General features: G+C 37.1%; 1 protein-coding gene across 2 annotated transcripts in view; it reads left to right on the top strand.

Annotated features, from left to right (window-relative positions):
* The first annotated feature begins 181 nt into the window (after positions 1 to 181).
* Positions 182 to 25,033, top strand: part of LOC138123209 (homeobox protein engrailed-1a-like) — a 51,086-nt gene continuing 26,234 nt past the window's right edge. The window contains exon 1 of one of the 2 annotated variants that reach the window (XM_069037800.1): positions 182 to 2,217. In XM_069037800.1, the coding sequence (XP_068893901.1) occupies positions 1,509 to 2,217 (709 nt within the window). In that variant the 5' untranslated portion in view covers positions 182 to 1,508. The remainder of the gene's footprint in view (positions 2,218 to 25,033) is intronic. The other variant, XM_069037801.1, reaches the window with a different exon arrangement.

Here is a 25,033-nt window from a genome sequence, read left to right as displayed (position 1 = left end):
CTTCAAGTAGAATTATTATGAAATTTTACAAGTATGTAATATACAGTGTGGACAGATATTGGTATTTCTGATTTTTTAAAACCTGAAACTGTCCGAAACACTGATATGAAAAAAAATAATTCATGTAACGAGCGTTCAAAAAATTAATGGTCATGCAGGTTTTTTTTTTTCTCTTTTTACAACACCAATCGTCTGTTTAGTTGGTATGTTTTTACATTTGTTTGTCCACCTAATAAATGACGTTTGACAGTTGTTGATAATGCTACGCCATACGTTAGTGGAACGCAAAGCTCGCAGTGCCCACTCGAGCACATTTTTTTTGAACGCGCTTTGTTTAAATACGGTGACAACTTGAAGACATTAAAGTCCCATCTGGTTGTTTTAACGATTTTGCTGACAACCAGAAAAAGCTCTTTTTGCATTTACGCATTGTGCAAAACAACCGGTACGTCTCGCAGCTAATGAATGCTCGAGCTGCACGAACAAGACGAAAAAAGTCATCGATTCGCCTGCAGAAATGTTGACTTTATATCCCTACATAGCATTAATGATAAATTACCTTATCTAATTTTGCCATCAACACATGTCAAATTAGAGAATCGGCTATGACCGCTTGCGTTACCTGCCGCAAGTCGAGATTCGTGTCAAGAATAAATTCTCCATCAAAATCGTGAAGAAAACAAGAGTGACAACTCGGGAATTCGGAAAAATCGCTTTGCCGTCGGCTGGGATCTGCCGACGAAAGGTGGTGATTTAGAAGAGCCGTTTTGACGTAATCGCTCGAGAGGACGACTCCAGTCTGGGAGGTTTTTAAAAAAGCAACAGCAAGAGTTGATGATGTGCAGATTAAAGAGAGCGAACGGTGGTTTGTACAGGTGTGGAGGAAATTTGCGTGATTATGATAATGCATTTAAGAAGTATTGATTGGTGATGAGGTCGGTGCAGATCGATTTGAGTCGGGAGAGTCGTCGTGGGTGCAAATATCTTAATTGTAATTTACCGCTGGCAATGTTTGCATTAACGGCAGATTTGGATTTTGCGGTGGGAAAGTCGTGGGAAAATCGATGGGTGGCGATCGATCGATTCGTTATAAAACAAGACATCAGTGTGGAATTTTTTTTTACAAAGTTCCAGTTAATCAAAAGAATAAATAACAACAACATGAATATTACCGAAATGTGCGTGTATAGTGTTATAGGTCTTGTGCATAATCTCCCACTTTGCGGTTCTGGCTATAAATAACCCATAAAACATGTCAAATTCAACCAGAACATTCATTTTCGGTGCTGTGATTCGTTTGGCGGTGCGGCCACGCCCCTGTCGCCCCACCTCCGTGGGCAAGCTCCGCCCCGCCCCAGTGACCGACCGTCAGAATACCGTGGTAGTTCGTGGTGTGCAGATCGGACTCGAACCGTCCACATCAATCTGAAAGGTACCAACCGGCGCGCTAACAGTGGGACCCAGTGGGTGCTTGTGACTCGGCGAAGATGTCAGTTTGAGGGTGCGAAATGGCGGCTCTGACTAGCAACATGGTCCCCCAACCGCACCACTTCTCCCGCCAGAACGTCGACAGTACCGACGGTTCCGTGTCCATGGACTCCAGCGACCACTTCGACCGGGAGTCCCCCAACATGGACCAGAACAGCTGCAGCAGCGACGACACCGTCCTGTCCGTCGGCAACGAGAACCCCCCGCCGGAGGACGCGCCGCTCTCCTTCAAGAACATAGAAAGCCACCTGAACGCGATATCCCAAATCACGAACAGTACCTTAGACCCGGACCTGCGTAAAAGCCCCTCTAGTCCCCCGCGTAGAATAAGCAGCCCCTCTAGTACAAAATCGGTGCCCGGATCGCCCAACTATCTGTACACGAAGCCGGAGCCGGACCTGTTCCGGGCCTCGTCGACGCCGGAGTCGCCGGAGAACTACTACAACCAGAAGACGCCGGCCAACAACAACGACGCCAACAACGCCAGCCTCAAGTTCTCGATAGACAACATCCTCAAGGCGGACTTCGGCAGGCGCATCACCGACCCCATCAACATCAGGAAGTGCAAGCCGAAGAAGGTGGTGCCCGAGGCCGGGGGCGGCGAGGAGGCTAAAGCCGTGGGGCCCGTGGACCTGAGCAAGAGCGAGGCGGAGAAGAAGACTGAGAGCCAACCGATGCTGTGGCCGGCATGGGTTTACTGCACGAGGTACAGCGACCGACCCAGTTCAGGTATGTTGTGGATTTTATTGGCCAAATTGGCGGTTTCGGAGGCAGAGGGGGCCACCACGCTCAAACAAAACAAATTCGCGATGCGACGCAAATCGGGACGAACCGCTGGATCGAACCACCCAGACTATCGCACTAATTACAACGCACGGCCAACTCCTCTCCTCTAATTAAATTAAATCTTCCACGGCTTCTCGATTCGATGCTAATCTGGCATTTTTGAGGCCCAGAACGACCTCGTAAATAATGTCCGCGGCTCTTTCCGCCGCCCAAGTCCGGTTTCACTATCGGCGTTATTATTTGTCTTTTTTTATTGCCGTCATTGTTGCCTTTTAGATGTAGGCATAATTAAATTAACCACTCTCTATCTCACGCTCGATTATCTTTTTCGATCCGAGTACGCTCTGCCTCACAATTAATGCCCACACCACTTACGGACGACCTCCGCCTGCATTAACAAACAAAATCGACAATGTTTTTGTTTGAGGAATTATTTAAATGAGCGCCTACATTTTTTAGCGTCCGCGTGGAGGCGCCGCGATATTTTTACAACAATGATTCACATCCAACGAATTTCTGATGAGGTTTCGTCCAATTTCGAAACGAGTTGGAACACTTTTGGCCATTTTTTGATCGAATGTTTTTGCTTCTGTTTTGCGCTCTTGGACCAGCAAATTAAAACTGACAAATCCTATTATCTCCGAATGTGATGTCATCGGATGAATAAGTTATTTGTGCTGCTCAATAATGACATTTCAATTTTTGCGTTGTTGCTTCAGGGACAGATAAATCCTGGCTTTGTTACAAACTTTCTAATGGACTTCACTCAAAAAGAACCTATTATAAAAAAATTTAATAAAACCCAATAATAGGAACTGCACATAAACAAAGCTCTTGTAGAAGAGGAGTAAAAGGAAAAAAAGATAATAAAACTAGCAATTCATTAATAAACAATATACTTGTACTTACACAATAATAGCGGCTGCGTTTGTGTCACTTTTGTAATGAACAAGTGGTTTTATTGATTATAAATAATGAATAAAAGTCAAACTGAAAATTCACGTTAAAATTAAATGCTGTAATTAAAAATAACACACTGTAACGTACTTGTTAATGATAATTAAATGTTTCCAATAAATTTTAAGTACCACAAATTATTTCCATTACTTGTATTATTATCTGCTAATTAGTAGAACCTTGGTGGAAATTACTGTGCTGTATGATACACAGTGTTGACTAAAAATTTCAATTATCTATGGCAACTTTATTTACTTTTTAAATTTACAACGAGAATAACGACTGTTAAAGAAATATTTCCAAATTTCTACAGCACTACAGTACAGTGTGATTCTACTTTCAGTTGTACGCCGAGTGTTTTAATAATACCTAATAATTTTCACTCAAAATTAGGAAATTTGAATCACCATAAAAAGATACAAAAAATATTAGCCAGTTTTTTTTTTGTGGTAATTTACATTATCTACAAATTTTATTTAACATCATTTAAAAAGTAAGAACCACGCCACATAAATATACAGGGTTATCCTAAAACAAGTTTTATTTTTTAGGGGCACCTGCTCACCTTAGTGTAAAACTTTTTACATTAAAAATTAATGTTCACACCTAGGTTTTTTATTCTTGAGAAAACGGGAGTATTTTTGATTCGAAAATTTTCAAAAAATAAAATGCGCTATTAAAAAAAAACACTAAAAGTAGATTGTTGTGTTGTAACACTTCATAAGAAAAGAACTAGCTCTAGGTACAATAAAGAAATGAAATGAGAAGTAGGTACAGATTCCTAAAAATCAAAAATTTCTCAGCTCTAGATATGATAAACATATGAGAAGGAATTTGAAAACAAGAGCTGTAATTTTTTTCCCAATAATTTCCCGACTTATAATAATAAAATGATTTATGTAAACACCGTTCACGTTGTTTTGGCATAATGGGAGGCCATGATTTATTTTTTTAAAGTTGGACACACTGATTTCCATCACATATTTGGTAATATTCATATTTCGTAAATAAGTTGAGATCTTTTGGTGTAAACTAAACACCGTTTACGATGTTTTGGCATAATAATGATTAATTTTTTTAACATTGGACACACTGTTCTCAGCCACTAAAGTGCCTGACATGCGGACCTATCAAATGAACATAACATATTGTTGAATTTCCCGCGATGTCTAAGTATTCTTCTATTGCAAACTAGTAAAACTGACAACAATGCACTAGACATTGACGCTATTTATAACCTCAAACATAACCTAATTCAACAGACAGCTTTACTAACAAATTAAATCTAAAATTTACATGGCCTCCCATTATGTCAAAACAACGTGAATGCATTTTACCTAAACGCCGTGCCAAAATCAAAGAACCATTATGGTGCAAATGACTTATCTGTCACTGTGATAAGTAATAGGAAATGTCATGAAGAATGTGTGTTACACCACAATGGTTTTTTGATTTTGGCACAGCGTATACATAAGTACTTTTTTTTTTTGACTTGCATCACACCATTTTGAAAATTGCACTTTTGAAAAACACGTTACAACTTATCCATTGTAATCCTGAACTGTCAAATCCAAGGTCGGTCAAACTTTAGTGACTGTTTACTTAATGCATGATAAACTTTTGCTGAGAGTGTACCTACTAATTAATAATGCAGTAACAACAGTCATTTGTGTCAAAATGTGAAATAGAGGTTATGAGACCTTTAATAATAATTTGTTTGCTTATGGAAATATTTTACAGTATCATTCCAAAAACTTATTAATAATTAGATATGGAATTAGGATCGTGTGCAATTTTTATTTACAAAAATTATCGCAAAAAGGAGAAACAAAAGAAGAAAATCGTTCCAAATCAGAGAATTCGTCGCAAATGACGTAAAGGACTTGTCAAATTGAAGTTTTCGTTTTGTTTTAAATTGTCACTAAAATAAAGAATTAAAATACACGTTGGCATGGTTAGATAGTAATTTTATCATTGGTGCCAACCTAAGGGCACTTCGACAATTCAGGTCTATAACGGATGAGCTTTACCTTCTAACATTTGTGCAGAATAATTCTAAGCAGCTACAGGTGGTCGAAAAGTAACTTTTTCGAAAATTTTTCAAAATTCAGTTTTTGATGTGATAAAAAATAAATCACAAAAAACATTCAAAATTGAGAAAACTTGAAGATTCTATCCATAAATCAAAACCGCTGGGTGTATCTAATCGCCAGATTAAATGGTCCATAACTGGTGACAGTTGTTCTGGCTCGTTCAATTTTGCCTCCGCCGTAAAACCCAAAATAATCACGATTCGAAAAAATCGCCCATAAAACCGCCTTCAACTTGATCTTATTACGTTTTCCAATGAATTAAACAATGATCAATTACCATTCCCATTGAGCATTCGCCACATATCCATCCACCCAGACCACGTGACGCGACATTACCAATTACAAATCCCCCGAACCTGCAAACTATCCCAACCGATGCGTTCCGTGCCCCACATAATTAATTAGCGCAATCGTTCGAGTGTGCCCAAAAATTGCCGCCGCAATTCCAAAGTACCACGCCCCAAACTCGCGTGGAAATTTCGTGTGCCGCTCTAGCGTGCGCGGGCAGGTGCAGACGGGGAGGGCCGAGCCGCTACACTCCTCTGGTGTCACATTAAAAATCCCATTGATGTTCTAACCAGCTCTTATTCTATTTGCGCTGGTAATTGGAGCTAATACCTGCGAAAATCCATTTGAGCCGCTATTTTTAGTCCTTGATGAGTGATAATTGACTTAATGGACGGAATATTTTCATCTTCGGGATAAAACAGTGAAAATTACAACCAAACAAATATAACAGTATCGGTTCCGAAAGAACTGGCGGCGGGTAATAAACACTTTAATTAAAATGTCACAATCAATGAGTGAGCTGTTAATTTATTGAGAAAATATGTAAAGTTTTTTTATTTTGTTAAATAAATTACGATATGCAAATGGCCACGGATATGTGTATTATGTGGTTTCTCTGTGCCTATTTCCAATGAAATAAATTAAACGCGGATTTGCATATGCATGAGTCGCTTTGTAAATTAACATGTATTGTGAGGTGCGCTGATTAATTAGGTAATCATTTTTTGCGATAATTTAAATCGGCTTAAGTAGGCATCACTGTTTGGTCCAACCCCGGCGCGTGTATAACTGGTTGCCTAACTGAGACATTTCGAGTTCTCGGACGCACCCCGTATTTTACCAATTCCATAATTATTACTGCACCGGAGGAAATTGAATAATTATAATAATTTTCCAAAGCCATTAGCCAGACACAGATATCATTAACCATAATGCGGCACGGTTAATGGGCGGGTTAATTAAACAGACACAGACGCAATTATTTTGTTGTAATAATGTAATTGTAATTTCCGCGCTTCGCCTTGCTCCCATATCTTTATCACCTTATTTACCTGTCGCGGATTAAATCGACTGGCTAATGAATTGCATTAGCGATAATGGAATCGGAGAATAATTAATTTTTGCTGGGACCATGCCGGACTCACTTAAGCCTGGTAATGGCTAGATAAATCTTTTTTTTTTTTGATGGTGTTCGACCGCCCCGGCACCACCCACGTGTCAGTTTCCTGCTGAATGTCCCGGAGTGGCGTCCGCGGACGTCAAGCCGGCCCGAGATTGGATGCAAAGACTTTCTAATTTGGTTCGGAATCAATGAGGAAACGTTCCCCGAACAATAACAATAAATTCAACGCAATTATGCGCGAGGGATATTAATTAAAGCGCACTTAATTGCGAAATTGGATACACACGGGGATTTATTCACTTGTAAATTGGCTGTGGAAATTGCTCCGGGTGGTCGGTGGAAATGCGCTCTCTGAGGAAATTTGCGCTTTGTGTGGTTAAGACGGTTAATGAAGTTCGCCGGACGAGTGTGGTTTATTGTTGATGTGGAGCAAGAAACCGCGGAAAAAGACCCGATACGGATCTGAAAAATTATTTATCGGAGAAGCAATCAAAGTCGACTTCATTCCGTTTACGGCAAATACACGAGGAATTCAAGGAAACGCTAAACATACGTCGTAATCTTATTACATCGGAGATTTGAAGTATTAATTGTCTGTAATTGGCGCTGGAATTGTGTAAAATCGATAAAACGGAGTAAATGATACCGACAAGTGCTTTCCCGAAAGCAAAAATGTTATCGCTTGACCATTCACTCGACTGTTCTTTGCCAGGAATTCCATTAATCTTTCAAAGATAAATTTTACGACTCGGTATTGTTCCACCAATATTTCTATATTTCTTTCCATTTCCATTATTTTGTTATAGTTCATCTTTTCGTACGTCTTTCCACGAACGTTCTGTTGGACTCAGATCTGAAGTTCTTGGTGGCAACTTCTCGTTTTCATTCCTGAAATCACCAAACTTTACACCTACTTTGTTTGTTTACCTTTGTGTAATGCACTTTTATTTACTTCTAAATGCCCAATCAGAAGCAAATGCCCATAAAAAAAATTAAATTTAAATTAATCACGGGATTATTAAGTATTTAGTCTAATAATTGTACCTTTTTATTGCACTTTTTTAATGTCTTTCTATTCTACGCTTCAAAGTGCACCCATTTAGCGTAACAATTTCATTACTCTAGGACGTTTACCATAATTAGACACAGAGGATTCAACAAAAACAAATTAGAGGTCAGACATTTCAACAAATTGTTTAAATATACACTATAATTATTAGTGAACACTACTAGACAGGTACATGTCGGCGTTTGTTTGATTTTTCCAAAGTTGAGGTCATTATGAATATTTATTGCTATAAATTTAAAAAACGACCAAAATAACCTTACATTGCCAAGTGATGTATGGAAGGAATTTTTTATACTTAAAAGGAAATACTTAGATATTAAAAATCAAATTAAATTCAATTTGCAAAGATTGTTTTTTCTTGGTAGTCACTCGGACGATTCCACTACTCGCCTACGGCTCGTGTTAGAATTTTCATCCTCTTGAATAATAGCCATCATTATACGCTCATTGAAGAATGTACTATACATATTGGGTGATTCAAAATGATTGTGGCCAAGTATGGCAACTATGTAGGAAAATTTATGTGGCAACTGTGTGGGTAGGGTAGAGTTGATATTTCTTTGACATGAACTGTCAAAGAAATATCGCGCAATTTTGAAAACTGTCAAATCAATGTGTAATGATATCAAAAAAATCAAATGCACGCTTATGAAATGTCATACAAATGACAATTCTACCTCATCCACACAGTTGCCACATAAATTTTCGTACATAGTTGCCATACTTGGCCAAAATTATTTTGAATCACCCAATATATTATACAGATAAATATTCTTTTTAGGAGGTTTTATACACATAGATATAATCTTTTATTTTCAGCTTCTTTAGAAATGAAATATGTATTAAACAGCTTTGGATTTAATTTAATTTTAATTTGACATTAATAATTTAAAAATCGACTTCACTAAATCATTGCATAAATATAAAATAAAAATAAAATACGAGTATAATATCCACCTACAATTTATAAAATTTTCCTAGAATATAAAGAACTAATCTTGCTTTTCATAATGTTCAATTTACATCAAATTTACACAAATTAGAATATCGGCTACTTTAAAAACAGATTTTTCATCCATCACTAAACTATCAATGTGAATTCCTATCTTTTCAAATCAGAAGACTGTGAAGGCTAATAGATAAATAAAATTTATTCTTTTTTTTCTGAATCAGTTTTTAACGATTAAAGTTTCTTCGAGATAGGCCTCAAATTATTTCCCAAACGTTTTGGCTGATGATAAAAATTTGTCTGACAAGGAAGAAAGTATCATTTTATAGGTCAAGTAAATTGTAATCACCCAAAAAAGGAAATGACACTTCACTCCAGACTTGTAAAAAAATTCTACCACCTTTAGGAAAAGTTAGAGCATCAGAGTAAGCACACTTGCCTTTACCAAAATTATATTGTCCAGAAAAATGTCATAAATATGCATTGTTTGCAATGTTCAAGCATAAAAATAAGTAAACTGACAACAAAATGCATTCTACTACGCTTGATTCGTCCAGTACAAGTTCAAATAAACTGCAAATTTAAATGTACGGCGATGATAAAATGTGGAACGAGCATAACTGTATATTTATTTATCCTATTTTTATTTTAATTAGATTATGAAATTTCATAAACAGCAGAAGCTACAAATTTATTTTCTTCAAGTCGCCATTTATTCTTCAATCATCTCGGTTCTTATTCCAAATATTTCAACTATTAAAGACGTTGCTACATCTGACTAGCTTTTACCCACGTGATGACAATAAAGCCACGATATCGAATATCATATCTAACTCGTGACAAATCCTCCATAAAAATTAAATTTTATGTTAATCTGTTTTATAACCACTCAAAGGTTACTCCTCGATGACGAAAGCTCGCCAAAAAAGGATTTCTGTGTACTGGACAATTCAAAGAAGTTGACCGCAAAGTCGTTAGAATTTTTCGTAAATTCCTTCATTTCCATCGACTCTGGTGAAGTTTTCGTCGATGAGTGGCCCCTCCCGAAAACGAGTTTTATAATTTCGCTGTCAAAAACTAAGGTGTCTTGGTAATTGCTGGTGGCAAGTTATCGCTAACGTGGGCTGGAAGCCTGCATACAACATCAAAGGATAAATTAATAAGTCAATATTCAATCAGTTACAAATTACTGTAATTTTAAAACTGGTCGTACAACCATATAATGCAATAATCACGACCGGAGTTATTGACATTACGCTGATCCTTGTTGGAGCTGTCATTCAATGCGCGAAGGAAACGCTCGTTTTAATGGCAAAAATAAGCGACCAAAAACCGGGAGTTAAGTCTTTAAACTCAAACTTATTACTTTGTAATAATTTATAGCTACGGTGGGATTATGCGGTTTGCTTTATTTTTCTAGTCCCGCACGGCCTTATTAAAAACGCATTAAAAATTAAATTATATGTCAACGAGGTGTGTCCCCGCGATAATTTAAGGCCAATTTCTCGACGGACAGTTGTGCAAAATTACAAGAATTTAACGAGTCCAGGGGCGGGACCGCGCGGCCATGTCAGCTCCTTAACGAGTCCTTAAGGATGTGTCAAAATCGAAAACCGCACGAGCCGATCAGGAGTATACAAACATTTGGTAACTTCTGACGCGCTGTTGGTAGGACAGTTTGACAGACGACAGTCTCATCAAATATTTACAAATTATTTACGAAGAAGTTTTTGATAAAGCAAAGAAATTGATTAATTGCCCCGAGAAACTGGTGTACTGTATTTGTTATCACTTCCGCTTCAACCCAGGATAAAGCAACAACCACCATTTAGTCAAGTGTCGGTGCATTTGTGATTGATTTATTTATATAAAATAATGTTTTATATGGAGGACCACAACAGACGCTTCTCCGTGATGATTATTTAATAATTAATACTTTTTCAGCAGTTAAGACTTGCAAAACGATCTCACGAAGGAATATTTTTACGAAGAATTTGATTCTGACGCTGACCTAACCCTACTTTTTAAATTCGCAATTTTCTCACGTAACACAACAAAATAACAATTTATGGTCGGCAGTAATGAGTTTTACACAATTCAGTGTATTTTGATAGTACAATCGATGAAATCATTTGAAAATCTGGCAAATTCCGATCTGATTCCGGCATTTGACATAACCTCACTTTCCATTTGGAATTGAATTATTTTATGTCCTGTTCAATTTGCGTCGCAGGGGCTAATTACTGCCTCGTGTCCACTTCACTCTTCTTTTTTCAGCTGCAATTATTTTAGATTAGACGGGACTCGCTAAAAAGTTTCAATTTTTTACGTGGCCCAAACACCGTCGTTTCCAGTGGCGTAACGTAAAGCCCCATGAATAATAAATGTCTTTGTTTCAGGTATGTACCGTGTCGATCTGGACGTCCCGAGCGTCGTCAGGTAACCCCACAAAATATATTTTTGAAGTCGCCCCATTAAAGTTTAATCATTTTCACATTAAACAGCCATTTACGAAGTAAATAAGACTATATCGGTTAATATTTCAGTAATAGCCTCACGTGAAATATTAATTCCCTAATTAGTCCGCACCAGACGAGGAGCTTATAGATTAATTGTATTTTTGGACGATACGCGAACAGTTGAAAAATTCAGTGAGATTATTGAATAAGTCAACAGGGATGGGATGTCGTTTTGAGTCTCGCCGACCAGTCGGGGTTAAATATTTAACTCGAAGGGGGTCTTGTTCTTATCGATTCTTCTAATGATGAAATGGTATCCAAATTTTACTTTGTACAAGCAGTAATTTCTTGTAATTATAGGTTTCCCGTACGAAAACACAAAACTTTCCAAGTCAAATATAATTAGGGGACGATTTTGTCCGCGGTGGATTCAATCGTTAAATTCGGAATGAACCGGTCATTACGCAGGGTGTCTCGACGACTTGCATTACCCGCCACCGACATTATTACTTAATTATTATCATCCGATACTCGATAGATTGTGGGTCATTACTACCGGCTGCGTTTTCTCTTTAACGATTCGCGCGAATCTCGACGACGGAAGAAGCACATTTGCATTATTATAAAATTAAGTTTGCTCCAACGACTCCTGTCTCCAAAGGTCGAACCAAAACAAAGACTAATTAACCTTCTTGCTACCTTATTAACGTCAAGTGTGTCCATTACATTAACGTAAATTAATGAAATCTGGAATAACTAATAAACCCAAAATGTCTGTTATTTGGGAGTGTGTGAGCCCCGCTGGGCGGGAAATTATTTGTCTGACCAGTTTCCTGTGCATTTTATGATAGATTGTTTCTTTAATTAGGCACAGACTTATTTTTATTAATTAGGTGTTCTCTAAGCGGCGGGGATTAAGTATACCCATACAAAAAAATAAACAAATCGTAACAGCGGCGGCCAAATTAATTTGGAGGTTATGCAGCACACAACACGTCGACATATCTCTATTCCGCGACTGTACATTACCCGTAATTACGCTTGAATTATTTTATCTTCCAATTATATCAGAAAATGTATTAAATAATCGACGGGAAATAATGTAATGATGTCTAAGAGCTCGACTAATTAATAGTTAATCTGTAAGGCGCTGAATCTAAACTAACCGATATAGTAAATTGTATCGATTAAGGTTAATCCTGGCACCTACCTAATAATTAACTGATAATGAATAAACAATCATTATCGGGAGCAAATCTACAAATTAATCACAATTATTTCGCATTTTTTATAATTACTTTCTCATCCGTTATTACATTTTCTCCAATTAAGCTGATAATCTCGCCGATTTTACAACAATTATCACATTAATGCATTAATGTCCTATTACCTACGGCTACAAAACGATTTTGATTACTTTATAAATTTCTTCTATATTTTAAACATCAAGGCAGAACAAGAATTCTACAGCAAATGTAATAAAACAAATATGTAAATAAAAACCCGAGTAGATACGAATAAAATTTCTTATATTGATTTTTTCCTATATTACCTAATCCACAAAATTTTACCCGCTCAATACCTTGAAATTAGGTTTGCATCTTGTTAATGTCAAAGTAGCATATTATACAATTTGTTGTTTCGTTTGAAAAAAGATTGCGGAATCTGAACTAAGAACAATTTTGTTTGTGATAAAACCACCCTCGAGAGACCATCTCCGCGCGTGGAAAAACAGATTTATAGGGGGTGGTTCAATATATTTAAATAAACAGTTTAATTTGTTTTAAAAATTGTTTATTTGTAACTCTGAAGACGTTCATGCTTAGATGCGAAAAAATGTGTTTACGAGGCACCCCCGCTCTACTTAGTTTTTGTAACTATTGCTGATAAGATAGGGTGATGTTATACATCTAGTGTCATTCCTGGATTAATGTGCTATACAACAGTGAAAGTTCTGTCAAAATCTGTTGAGTATTTAAGACTACAAAGGTTCACTAACATGCAGAGAAAAATACATTACACATTACCTCTCCTCCTTCGTGGTCGGTAAAAAGTAGATCCATTAAGTAGATCCAATTAAGGTTAAACATTTTTATCATCATTTTTATCATCTGTCAACATGACACGTAAAATTAACCTAACAGTTAAAAATAATTTACAAATTTTCGGGAATGGATGATTTTTACCCTCAGTGCTTTTTAGAACCCTCGGGCTACAAACCGCACCTCCGGTAAAAATCATGCACTTCACTCCCTCGGTGCATGATCCACTATTATACCTTTGACATCTTCAAGAAGTGGAAATGAGTGCTTAAGGATGAACGGGAGTACCATTGAAAAATAGCGAAAAGTGCTCAAAATTGGTACAATAGTCCTTCTATCCATGCTAAAGTACTGTGCCAAATTTAAAAACATTTGATCCAGGAATTTTAAAGTTATTACCTTTTAAAGTTTCGGGATATTTTACACGCGTTCTTATGAGAAATCGATCAATGCTCGTATATAAATTGATAAAAAACATATTTCAAAATGGCCAATTTTTCTTAAATTTTTCACACATAAAGTATCGATATCGTAGAATTTTCTAATGAATTTACAAAAAAAGTTGGTCGAGGATTTTCTATGTAATCGCTAATTATATGTGGAAAAACAAGGTTTTTGAGGTTATGTATCTGTTTTAATTTCAATAAAAAGTAAACAAAATGCATATAATTGACGTCGGTATGCAATATTACATTCATATCGCACATTTTACTACAGTTACGTTAAGAACTTTAACAGAAATGCAATGAAAATTGAATTCAGTGTGCTTCTTTTTATTTTTACGTACAGTCTTAGTGAAAAGATTGTAAAATCCCATGTACTGTCGCGAGCAATAAATTTTGGTCGTCAATGTCATTTCAAAATTTGGTTAGATTGTCACAAATTAAAAAAAAAATCCCTGCCTGATTATGCCCACGTCAACGAAGTGTCAAAAAATTGAGAAAAAAATGACAATTAGTGTCATCCAACATCATGATAGGTTATGATATTTACGACTGTTTTACAATGGAGCATTTTCGATTGCGTCAAAGAATGACCTTGACGACCAAAATTTATTGCTCGCGACTGTAAGTAATTATCTAAATATCAAGAAAATAAACACAAAATTTACTTGCAACTGATTACAATTCGTTTCCAAAAATTGAAAACTTTTTTCAAATATGTATTGATTCCTCGTAATAAACGTTTCATAGCATTATAAGAATTCCGCAACTTTTTGCTGTGATTGTTACTCCAGTTCATCCTTAATAGTTATTTACATTAGAGTACGGTAGGAGTATTTTACACTGCGAAAACTAGGTTAGTTTGAGCAATTTGACAAATAAAAGATCCTAAGATCCCAAGAGAGAGAAGTTAATATTTGTGATGAACAGAAAATTGTTGGTTTGATTGTTGCTTTATCCTTAGTTGAAATAATTTTGTTTTTAATTTATTTCAATTTTTTTTAATCAACTGTTTTGTGTGTACGCCTCTGCTTCGGTTGCAATTAATTTGTTTGCGACCAAATCGACGAGCTTTTCGACACGCCGGCTTCGTGAACCGTCGTGGTCCACCCTGTACACAGAATCGATTATGTTTTTTTGTTTTGTTGGTACGTGTGTAAACAATGCTAGCCCGTGTCTATTATGATGATCTATAATTCGACCCCGCGTCTGAATAAAACATTTCAGGGCCGAGATTAGAGCCCACCCACCTTCAGCAAACAAACTTTAACACCTTTCCACTATTCCAAAACACACATTACACAAGTTGGAGTGTTAGACCGCACACCTTCCCAATATTTATAGCGTTTCAAGCCGAACTAAAATAGACTTAACTTAAGCCCACATAATAACTAGAACACACACACTGACACACATTCACTCATTCACAATAAGATAAATCGCTGGCCGACGAATTCCATCATCGGGGTGGTGTTTTCGTCCCTCCTTATCGCACCGGAGAGGATTCGCCAAGGACAGGATCATTTTTTAATTCGATTAAATCTGACGACGACGATGCTGCCTTCTAAGAACGTGCTTTTAACGTAATTGAAAAGACAGTCTGAGGTGTGGGTGGATGGTTTTATGGACACCATAAAAAAACCATTAAGTTGCCTCCGATAATGTTGAAAAATATTTTCATAAATCGCTGGATTCGAGGCGCGGGCACCCAAATCCGAAAGCGATTGTCCCATAACCCCTAATAAATAATTCAGGGTTCATTGTTTACCAAACGGAACAGATACGAGATTAGCGAGCGATTTACCGCCAAAAAGCGCATTTACATCTTAATCGGTGCGGACTAAGTGGGCTGTGGGAGGACTCGATCGTTCGCCTTTTTCGACGTCTCCAGGACTGTGAAACTGAAGGAGCCGTGTTTACAGATTTATAAAAACCTTAATAAAAGCCCAATAAAACATAAATGAATAGCTAAGCGACTCTACAATCTCATAACACATCTTTTATAGGCTTCAGGTTATGTAATAATATTTATGTTGCGGTGCTTAGGCCCACTGTTTTACAACGTCAATATTGAATTTCACGCCGATATAAAAGTGTTTTTCGTAATAAATTTAAAAAGGGGCCGTGCATGACAGTTCCTTCAGACAAACCGACCGACCCGACACGTCTTCCACTTTTTTCCTTCTGCTCTTCACCAGCCGACAAGAAATCCCACCAATCGAACAGATCCGAACTTATTTATCGCCTGTCGACACCGGAAATGCCGCTCCGTAATTTTATATCTTCACATGACATTTTTTTCCCATTCGGGAATTTTATTAAAACATGCGATATGTAAATCCAATAGAATTCCAACTGGAAACAGTCGCGTCTAGGGTTTCCTTCACCTCACTTTATGCGACGTCACTTGTGGACATTTTTGAAAAACAATCCGCCAAGAATTTGTGTTTTGAAAAGTGCACAATGAGCATCACAAAATCAAAATTATGGCTCGTCGCATTTTATGGACGGGCGCAAATAATTAAATATTGTTATAGGCAGACACGCTGCCGTTTCTGTAATAAATTGTTTTATGATTATGATTACCATTTATTGCTTCTAATAAACGATAAATACTTGTTTCTTGGAGTCTACTAGTTGCAGGCGTCCGCAACAAGTGTTTGCATAATTTGAAATGGAAAGAAAATTCGTTGTTTTTCAGCGTCAATTTATTTCTTGCTCGGTAGCGTTAGATTTTAGTGTGAGGTACGTGGTGAGAAAAACGTCCGACTTCCAGACCACCTGTAGAAGCTTTTATGCAACATATATTCCACATTAATAGATTCAGTATGAATTGAAAATCAAATGTAAATGTCATCGATAAAAGATTACCATAAATTTAAATGAACAGCCCATCTATGGTTGGAAATAACTATACGGCAATTTGTACTTTCTAGTTCCGCGAAGGAATCGAAAAACTGATAAGCGAGATGCAAGATGGCGTTTTGGCAATCGCTGATTTGTGTCGTCTCTGTTGCCTTTTCTGGTCATGTCTCGATCGTTACAAATTACTAATTAAGTCTTGCATCTGATCAAAAAATGTTTAACAAGCTCTCTGCACGTTTACAAATTTTGAAAGCGTCGCACATCGTCCCAGTGTGTATTGTCCGTGCCAAATCTTCGTAAACTGGGCGGCCATTAAAGTCGATCGTAAAGGTTACGCGTCCATTACTCTGGTATCCATTATTTTCGAATTTTTGTCTCTCAAAATTGCTCAATCTCGTGCGAAATTTATTTTTTACAAGGACTGACCTCGTTCTACGCCTGGATAATGTAATAATAATTAATGTCGATTTTGACAGTTCGGATTTTTTCCGAATGGTGTTTCGCGTGTTCGTGACGTCATTATAAATAGCTGAAAATCGAGCGTTTGACGTGAATTATTGTTCCAGCTCGGAGGATTGTTCATTAATTATATTAAAATTATGTAACGCAGTTTCGTTTGTTTTGCATCGCTTGTCTTAAGAGGGCAATTAATTAAACGTGGACGGCCAAAAATTCGTTTCGAAATTGGACATGGATGCGAGGGGGTCATTTAAAATGATGATTAAGGCTAAGAATTAAGTGTGGGTCATTTGTTTGCCAGGAGAGAACGTGGCTGGAGCTCTGTGGCTTGGGTTTAACAAACGTTTTGATTTTTGACGGGGTTTTCCAAAATCATTTTCCAGACAACCGAATGTTTTATCTCTAAGTATGGTAGATCTCTTGTTTCTTAATATTTGAAGACTCTTATCTTATTTCTTTTACTTTTTACTAATTCAATGTTGTCAAAAAATTCTTCATTGTTTGTCAGATTTTTGCTTTGGAAAAAAATAGTTGAAAAGAGTTTTTTTCTACTAGAGTTTGGAAAACTTCAACATTGTAATACTAATTTGAGTTAGGAAAAGTGAAAAATTTCCTACTATGGGCGGAAATAATATTTCAACACTAAAAGTTCAATTTTGGTTGTCTCCTGGGATACGTAACGTAAAACCTGGTATTTAATTGAGACAAAAGCTTAAACGCCTTCACAATTTTTCATTAATAAATTGTTTCTCTATGGTAACGAAAGCAGAACAATTTTGATTTCGCTTTTTAATTTAGAAATAATTAATAGTATATTAAAAATATCCAAATTTTATGTATTTTCCAAACTCCAGTAGAAAAAATCATGTGTGCAATTCGTAGGAAAAGTGTTTTTTCCGTACTCGACGCGTTTTTAATCTCGACTTCGTCTCGATTAAAAATCCCGCATCTCGTAAGGAAAAAAATCACTTTTCCTAACTTATTGCACAAATAGCTATAGTGTCGTTTCATTCTCATTGTATCCATAATTACAAGGTTTCATCAATAAATTAACTAAATTAAGGCTCTAGATTCTAGAAGCTAAGGATTTCATTATTTTTTGTAATAGGGCAAATGGCGGTTAACTTTAAAGAGAAAAAAACATTTGAACTGTAAATTTATTCTTATTCTAAAAAAATATTTTCGATTAATGAACGTTTAAAAAATGTATAGTCAGGCAGGTAGCAGATTTCTCTCTCTTTTGCAACCGTACATCATTCTTTATTTGGTATGTTTTGACATTTCCTTTCTATACATAACCCTACTTTGACCATCATTTTATTGTAATTAAATCATTAAGGTAAAAATCATCATGTTGCACTAAGAAACTCACGAAACCAACTCTTTTTTGCAAGAGAAAGATTTCACACCACTACTTGTTCGCGAATGGAGGACGTTTGGCGTCCGTGCTTTGACAACTACGTTATACGTCAACGGAAAAAAAGCAAGCGCTCGACCACCTGACCACAAATCTTTTTGAACGCACTTTAATTTATTTAAAAATCAGAAAGTGTTTTTTTCTCAAATATGAACCACAGAGGAAACATTTCAAGTTATGTGAAATTATAAAAATTAATTTTTAATTATTGGAGACATTTTTCTGTTACTTTTGATCTTGGCTGAGGAAATTTATTTGAAATTATTAATTATAAATGCTAAGGGTCTGAGTCTTGGTATGATTGACAACATGAATTACTAACTAAACAAAAAATGTATGATGAAAACATCTCGCAGATGATTTATCAGAAGATTCTTTTGCTTGGGGATTTAGTTTTATTTTCTCTACGAATTAACTTCCAACAGAACTGGATTTAAAAGAAATTAAATAAATACATACATTACATTTTATCACAAGTAATTTTAAATTATGTTTTATACAGCGTGATCAACAATGACTGAGTCTGTTGGCAATGAAACAATTGAAAATACTGGTGATTTTTGTCTAGTAATTGGTACTGACCACGCACTGACCGGATTTTTTAACTTGAGATGACATTAAAAACATTCTTGGTTATGCAGGTTATGTTTCTACTATTACAAAAATGAACCTTCGTGGGTAAATTTTAAATTTACCAAATTTCATTGTTACCAACAAAAAAACAAGAAATACGGGGTGATCAAGAATGACTGAGATTCTTGATCACCCCGTATTTCTTGTTTTGTTTTGTACTCGTATTGTATTGTGCACGTTGTGTAATAAGTTGGTTATTACAGTTCCATCAAATAATGATATATATTTTTTTAAGCACTAGTTTCATATTGTCATTTATTTTTCCATTACGCCCACTTTTTACACGACATCCACGTCGGAGTATGAAGTAATGAAGTTGCAGTGGAACGCGGTTTTCACGGGAGGCCACCCATCCAAACACTGACCGCCCCCGACATTGCTTAACTTTACAACAATATATTATCATTGTTATTATACAAATTGCATACCATGCGGAAAAACTGATAATCTATACTGTAGTATAAACTGAAATCGAGAGCGTGTTGGATTTTTCGACAGGCCTTCGTCATTCCAAAAACAATTAGGAAATGAAGAGACAAAAAGGACTTTTTGTCAGACCTGTCTCCGGAGCGATCCCGTTTCGTCAATAAGCAGCGCCGCAACGATCCCCTCGGGAGCCTCGTCTGTGCCCACACCCTAATTAGGCGGATTAAAGCCCCTTTCTGTGTGTGCATGTACGGTCGGCAATTTACATAAATGGCGAATTTCGTGTTAGTTTGTTGTTTTGTGGGTACGCGGGGGGCACAGCAACAGTCCACACATAGCCGAATATAATAGCTCATTGGAGTTGAGCGCGAGCCGTTCGTCGGACCACCCAAGAAGCTCACGATGCTATGAATGAATACGGCATAGCAACCCACGGGCCCCCTGATGAATTGTGATCTCTCTGATCTGACTTGACGGATCGTCCTCTGACTTTCTCGAAAAAACACGCCACTCATCAGCAGATCATATCGGGGCCGTAACGAAACTCACACGATTAACATCGCCGCGACGATTATTTTTGGGGATGTCGCTCTTTCGTAAGAAGACACCGAGGACCGATCAGCTGCGCAACCTGCAACGCCCGTCTTTGTTAGAGTCATCAGTATCACCGTTTCACACTCGCGACAATCAGATTTTGGCTTTCCCGCGGTACCACTTTAGGCCCTTTCTTTAGCTGATGTTGTTTTTTGGCCGAGTATTATACAGTGATGCCAACAGTTATGAAAATTATAAAGCTGTAATCCTGTAATGTTGTACTGACAGTTTAATTCACGCCTCGTCTTGTTCTATTGTCAGTTTCTGAAATACAACCAGTGATATTCATAAAAAATTAATGACATTTGTTGTCATAATTATTTATCCGGTGGTATTTTCAAGACAACGTAATTAAATACAATAATAACATAGTTATTAATGCTAATCCCACGATAAATTACTTTTGATTTATTAATGAAGTAATAGTGAAATATTTGTTATTTGCTGGAAAATTAATTTTCTGATGTGATTTTTTTTTTTTGTAAAATACGGTACTGTATTATATGTGTATATTTACGATCTAAACACAAGGTGAATGGTGTTATAAAAAACAATTCAATTTCGTAGTCCTATTAGAGTAATTTGAAATCATTTTGTTTTTTTATGTGAAAAGTAGAGTTCACTACTCTCCGTTTACTACATAAAATGTAAGTTTGACAGAGTATCTTAAAAGATTTTTGGTTTTTATGGTTGGCAGCTTTGGCCGAGATTGTCCTGCCTCGGCGACAATTTTTCTCTCGGTACGTTAAAGAATAATTTCGCGGCCTTGATATACAAATATGCAACTATTTGAATACTCAAAATTATTTTTTGTTCTGTAGTAAATAGTAAACTGAAAATTGCTTATACATTTTTGAGGCCACAGTTGGCAAAGCTATGCGAAGAATTTCGTTTTTCTATTAATTTTTATCTAAAGTGTTTGTTGATGAATTCTCCATAGTCGATTATCGAATTTCAATCAAAATTTATTTTTATTTATTGCAAGTAATTACATCTTCTTAAAGCGCCATAAAACTCGCCTCTGTAATTAAGCTCTAATAATAGATTAAATGCGGAACAACAGTAAACCATTATAAATTTCCATCCTGTATAAGATTGATGTTTGTATAAATCCAGGAAGGTAATCATTCATAAATCCATTAAGTGCATTTATTCATTAAAACGTCCGCGACAGATCGAGCGTTTTATTTCGGGAACGTCTTCTGCACTTGCAGATTTTCGCTCGCGCCACCACGTTGCCGTTTTTATTCAAATTCCTTCGTCCTGGTCGCGACCTCGTCCTACCTCGACGTGGCAGGCTCAAAACCGCGTAAATCAGCGAGTGATTTATTAATTGGTCTCGGTACGCGTAAATCGGAGGATTTTCCACGATGCTGCCGTTCCCACAACGTCGTACTGTCAAAAGCTGGCGACCTCCGAAAATTAAGCCATCACACTTCATCCCGGTGGCCTCGGGCCATAAAAATAAATAATGGTACTTTTTTGTCTGGCCGTATATGACTCAGAGAAATGTATCTCGTGGAATGCCATGTGGTAGGTTAAAACGGGGGTATATGACTGCCATAATCGAGACTCTAAACCTTTGACCGTGCTTTATTACGCAGGTATGCCACCCTTAATTGAAAACGAGGAATTCAAAAAGGAAAGCTCGAGTCGCTGCCGTCGTCTGGACGGGGCGAAACGGCTCTCGCGCTCTGATTTAGGGGCAATTCGGGTCGCGATTTTTCAAAGAAACGATTTGTTTGAGTTACAAGGATGTTAACTCTGCGGGACTCTTCGACCCGAATGCGTAATAGTGATTGCGACACGCACTACAAAAATGCAAGACAAAGAGCTTTGGGTAGTTCCTCGTCGTCCGTGCTTTTGGCAGCTTTTTGTGCCCGAGCCGTGACGCGGCTGATTTCTCTTCGTTATTAATCAGACACCAGCGGAACGATTTTCTACGAAATTTGAACTTGTGCCCCTAAACAATCAGATCGCGTTTTGAGACGTTGCCTTTGTCGCGTCTGAATGAGCTCTATCGAAATTTGACCCATTTTTCTATCGATTTCCTTGGCGGAACGGCCTTTAATGCCAATCACGTTATTTATGATCGAGTTTAAAATTTCACACACAATAATAAATTGTGTAATGTTTTCTCTTTCACAGTCGAGCTGCCTCAAAAAATTGTCAACAATACGAATCGGTTTCAGCTTTCAGAATTATGTAATTTCGCATTGGCGATGTTTTATAATGACATATTTTTATGGCGGCACAATGCTGGAATTTGACAATTAAGTCAATTTAATTGCTTCGCTCGATTCCAATTACCTAGATACTTCTCCGATATAGGTGTTGTAAGGTCATTCGATCAATTATTTAAATATGTAGTTCTCGATAAATCTATCAATCACGGCGACTAACATTAATCGCACACTTTTATTTCTTCTATTTATTGCTCGTGAGGGAAAAAATCTTGACAATAAGTCTATCCCAACAATTACCTTGATTGATTCATGGTGTCTCAACAGATTTATTTATTACACTACGCCACGATTCGGTAGTCGCTACGTGAAAGGTTATTTTCATAATAATCTTCCAGATCTAATTTTGAAATGTCGATGTTTCGAGCTGATACAGAGTGACCAAATTTATTTTTAACGTCGGTATTTGCCAGCGGCGGCGCACAGGCCAACGAATGAAAATTATTCTCACTACAGTAGTATTGTGTTTATAACTGTAATAAATAAGTAAATTTACCTTATTACGCCTGTGGAACGCGATATTTTGTAACCAATTAATTTTAATTTTTACTCAAACCTGGGAAAAAGTAAAAGACTTCTTTCATATTTGTAATAAATTTTTTTCTGTTTCATCTTGATTTATTTCATCACTTAGCGCTCAACCGTTCCAACATCTTTCTCACCAAACAACAATTGAAGCTATGGCTGTAAAGGGTTGAACCACCCGATTTCGCCGGGGATCAACAGGAGCTAATTCAAGAAGTTTTGCAAGTTCTCAGGTCCATTTAAAAAAGTTTAGATCAGTAACTTGTCAGAATTCTGTAGAGGTGTTGGATTCTCTCATGGGTTGTGACCTTGGAAATATCTGCGCGAAGGCGGAGCGATAAACCAGTGAAAAAACTGAAAACGTCGACTAAGTACTTTACATGCAAATAGACGGGAAAGAGACGACACTAACGTAACGAATGACGATGTTTTCTGGTCAGTTTGTTTTTGATTTATTTTTTGAGCTCCAATTTTTTTAAATTGCCTTTAGTTTTCTACGTTGTCCTACAACCTCGTAGGTAAAATTTCGGCACACTTTAAAAATACACCCTGTATATCATGTTTTATGAAATGTACGCCAATGCGAAGTAACCTATAGGAAATATGCTTTAAAACAAGGAAACCGCGATCCAAAGACTTTTTGATCATACGATATTATTATTAGTTTGTGACATTCACTCTGCCCAGTCAAAAACTTGTCAACATCATATTTATTCATGTGGACCTTTTCGTAAAACTAGTTCAACAAACTCCATGATCTATGGTGTGAATTTGTCAATTATGCAAAAATATTACCCAAGCGTCGCCCACAAATCACGCTTTTTTCTCACGTTTTTCGATCTCCGACCGACATTAAGTAGACGATCAAAGATTCGGTGCGTCAAAGTAACAGTTAAGCGAAAAATCACTAAACGCGTAATCTCGTGATGGTTTTACGGTGGGGCAAGAACCGAAAGAGTGGAATTGGCAAAAAGCGTGGAGTGCCAGGCGGATGCGATACCATGTTTGTTGTTAATTTTGCAAAACGAGGGTGGGAGCCCCGCCGCTGGCGTTTCCGCCGAGGGCCCCGCGGTAACAATGACCCGGCCTGTCGGGTGTTCAAGATTTTTGACACGTCCTGTATGGTGGCGGTCTTGCCGTACGGATTATTGCGCGAAGTACGGCCGCATTCTTATCTCTGTCTTGTAAAAAACCGAAGTAATGGGAAAATAAAGGACGAACAGTTAACGTGCTTTATGTTTTATTTAACAACTTTCTACGTGTGTGGTCTCCGGCACGCGATATACTACCGAACCGTGCTGTTGATTTAGTCGTTTCGTTTCTGTATAGACTCTGACGGAGACGATGAGTCTAAAGACCGCCGTTAACTCTCTGTTCATCAACATCGTCATGTAGTACGACTTATAATTTTATGTCGCAATTAGGCCCGCTTGTGGAATTCGTTTTTTAATGGTTCGGCTTATTATAGACTCTGGACGAGCACTAAATCAAAATTCGAGCCCACTCGCGGTTTTGCGTTAGATCGTTCTCTTAATGACACAACCGCGCAATGTCAAAAAGACAGCGCAGCGCAGCGTTGCCCGACCCCAGAAACGGACGTTTCCGGTGCGCAATTGACTCGTCTAAATGGTTGTCCACTAATTTTTGTCAATCCGTAAAGCCGTTTTAACGACTGTTCTGACTATTAAATTTAGATATGTCCGCTCCATTAACGGCGTAATGGTTGTTACTAATGACTGATTTCTTGGAAATATTATTGCATCATTTCAGATAAAGATACAGTGTGTGGTGGGATTCATTTCGAGATGAGCTTGTTCGTAAAATTTTTTCTGCTCGAGAACGGTCGTGGTGGTAATTACAAATCTGTTGTGACAGGGCGGAATTGTGGTATAAATTTGTTAGGAACGTATTTATGGTGTCATAAAAGACAAGATTTTGTACAGTTAGCACTTAAGGTTAGTAAAGTTACATACCAGTCGTGGTTGCAGGAGTATAAACCGCAATATAATTGCCGACTACCTTGCTGTAAAACGTGCTTAAAATTTTAAAGAGCAGAACGATAACGCTGAGTGCGTTTTCAAAAAAAATTGAAAAAAAATGGCACTATTTTTTAATTTTTGTGGAAATGTTCCAATAGAATTTGCACAAGAATCAATTGTTCATCCTAGCTTATC

The sequence above is a fragment of the Tenebrio molitor genome, chromosome 2 (genome assembly GCF_963966145.1).
Source record: "Tenebrio molitor chromosome 2, icTenMoli1.1, whole genome shotgun sequence".
Classification (NCBI taxonomy): Eukaryota; Metazoa; Arthropoda; class Insecta; order Coleoptera; family Tenebrionidae; genus Tenebrio; species Tenebrio molitor.
This window is presented reverse-complemented; position numbering and strand designations above follow the sequence as displayed.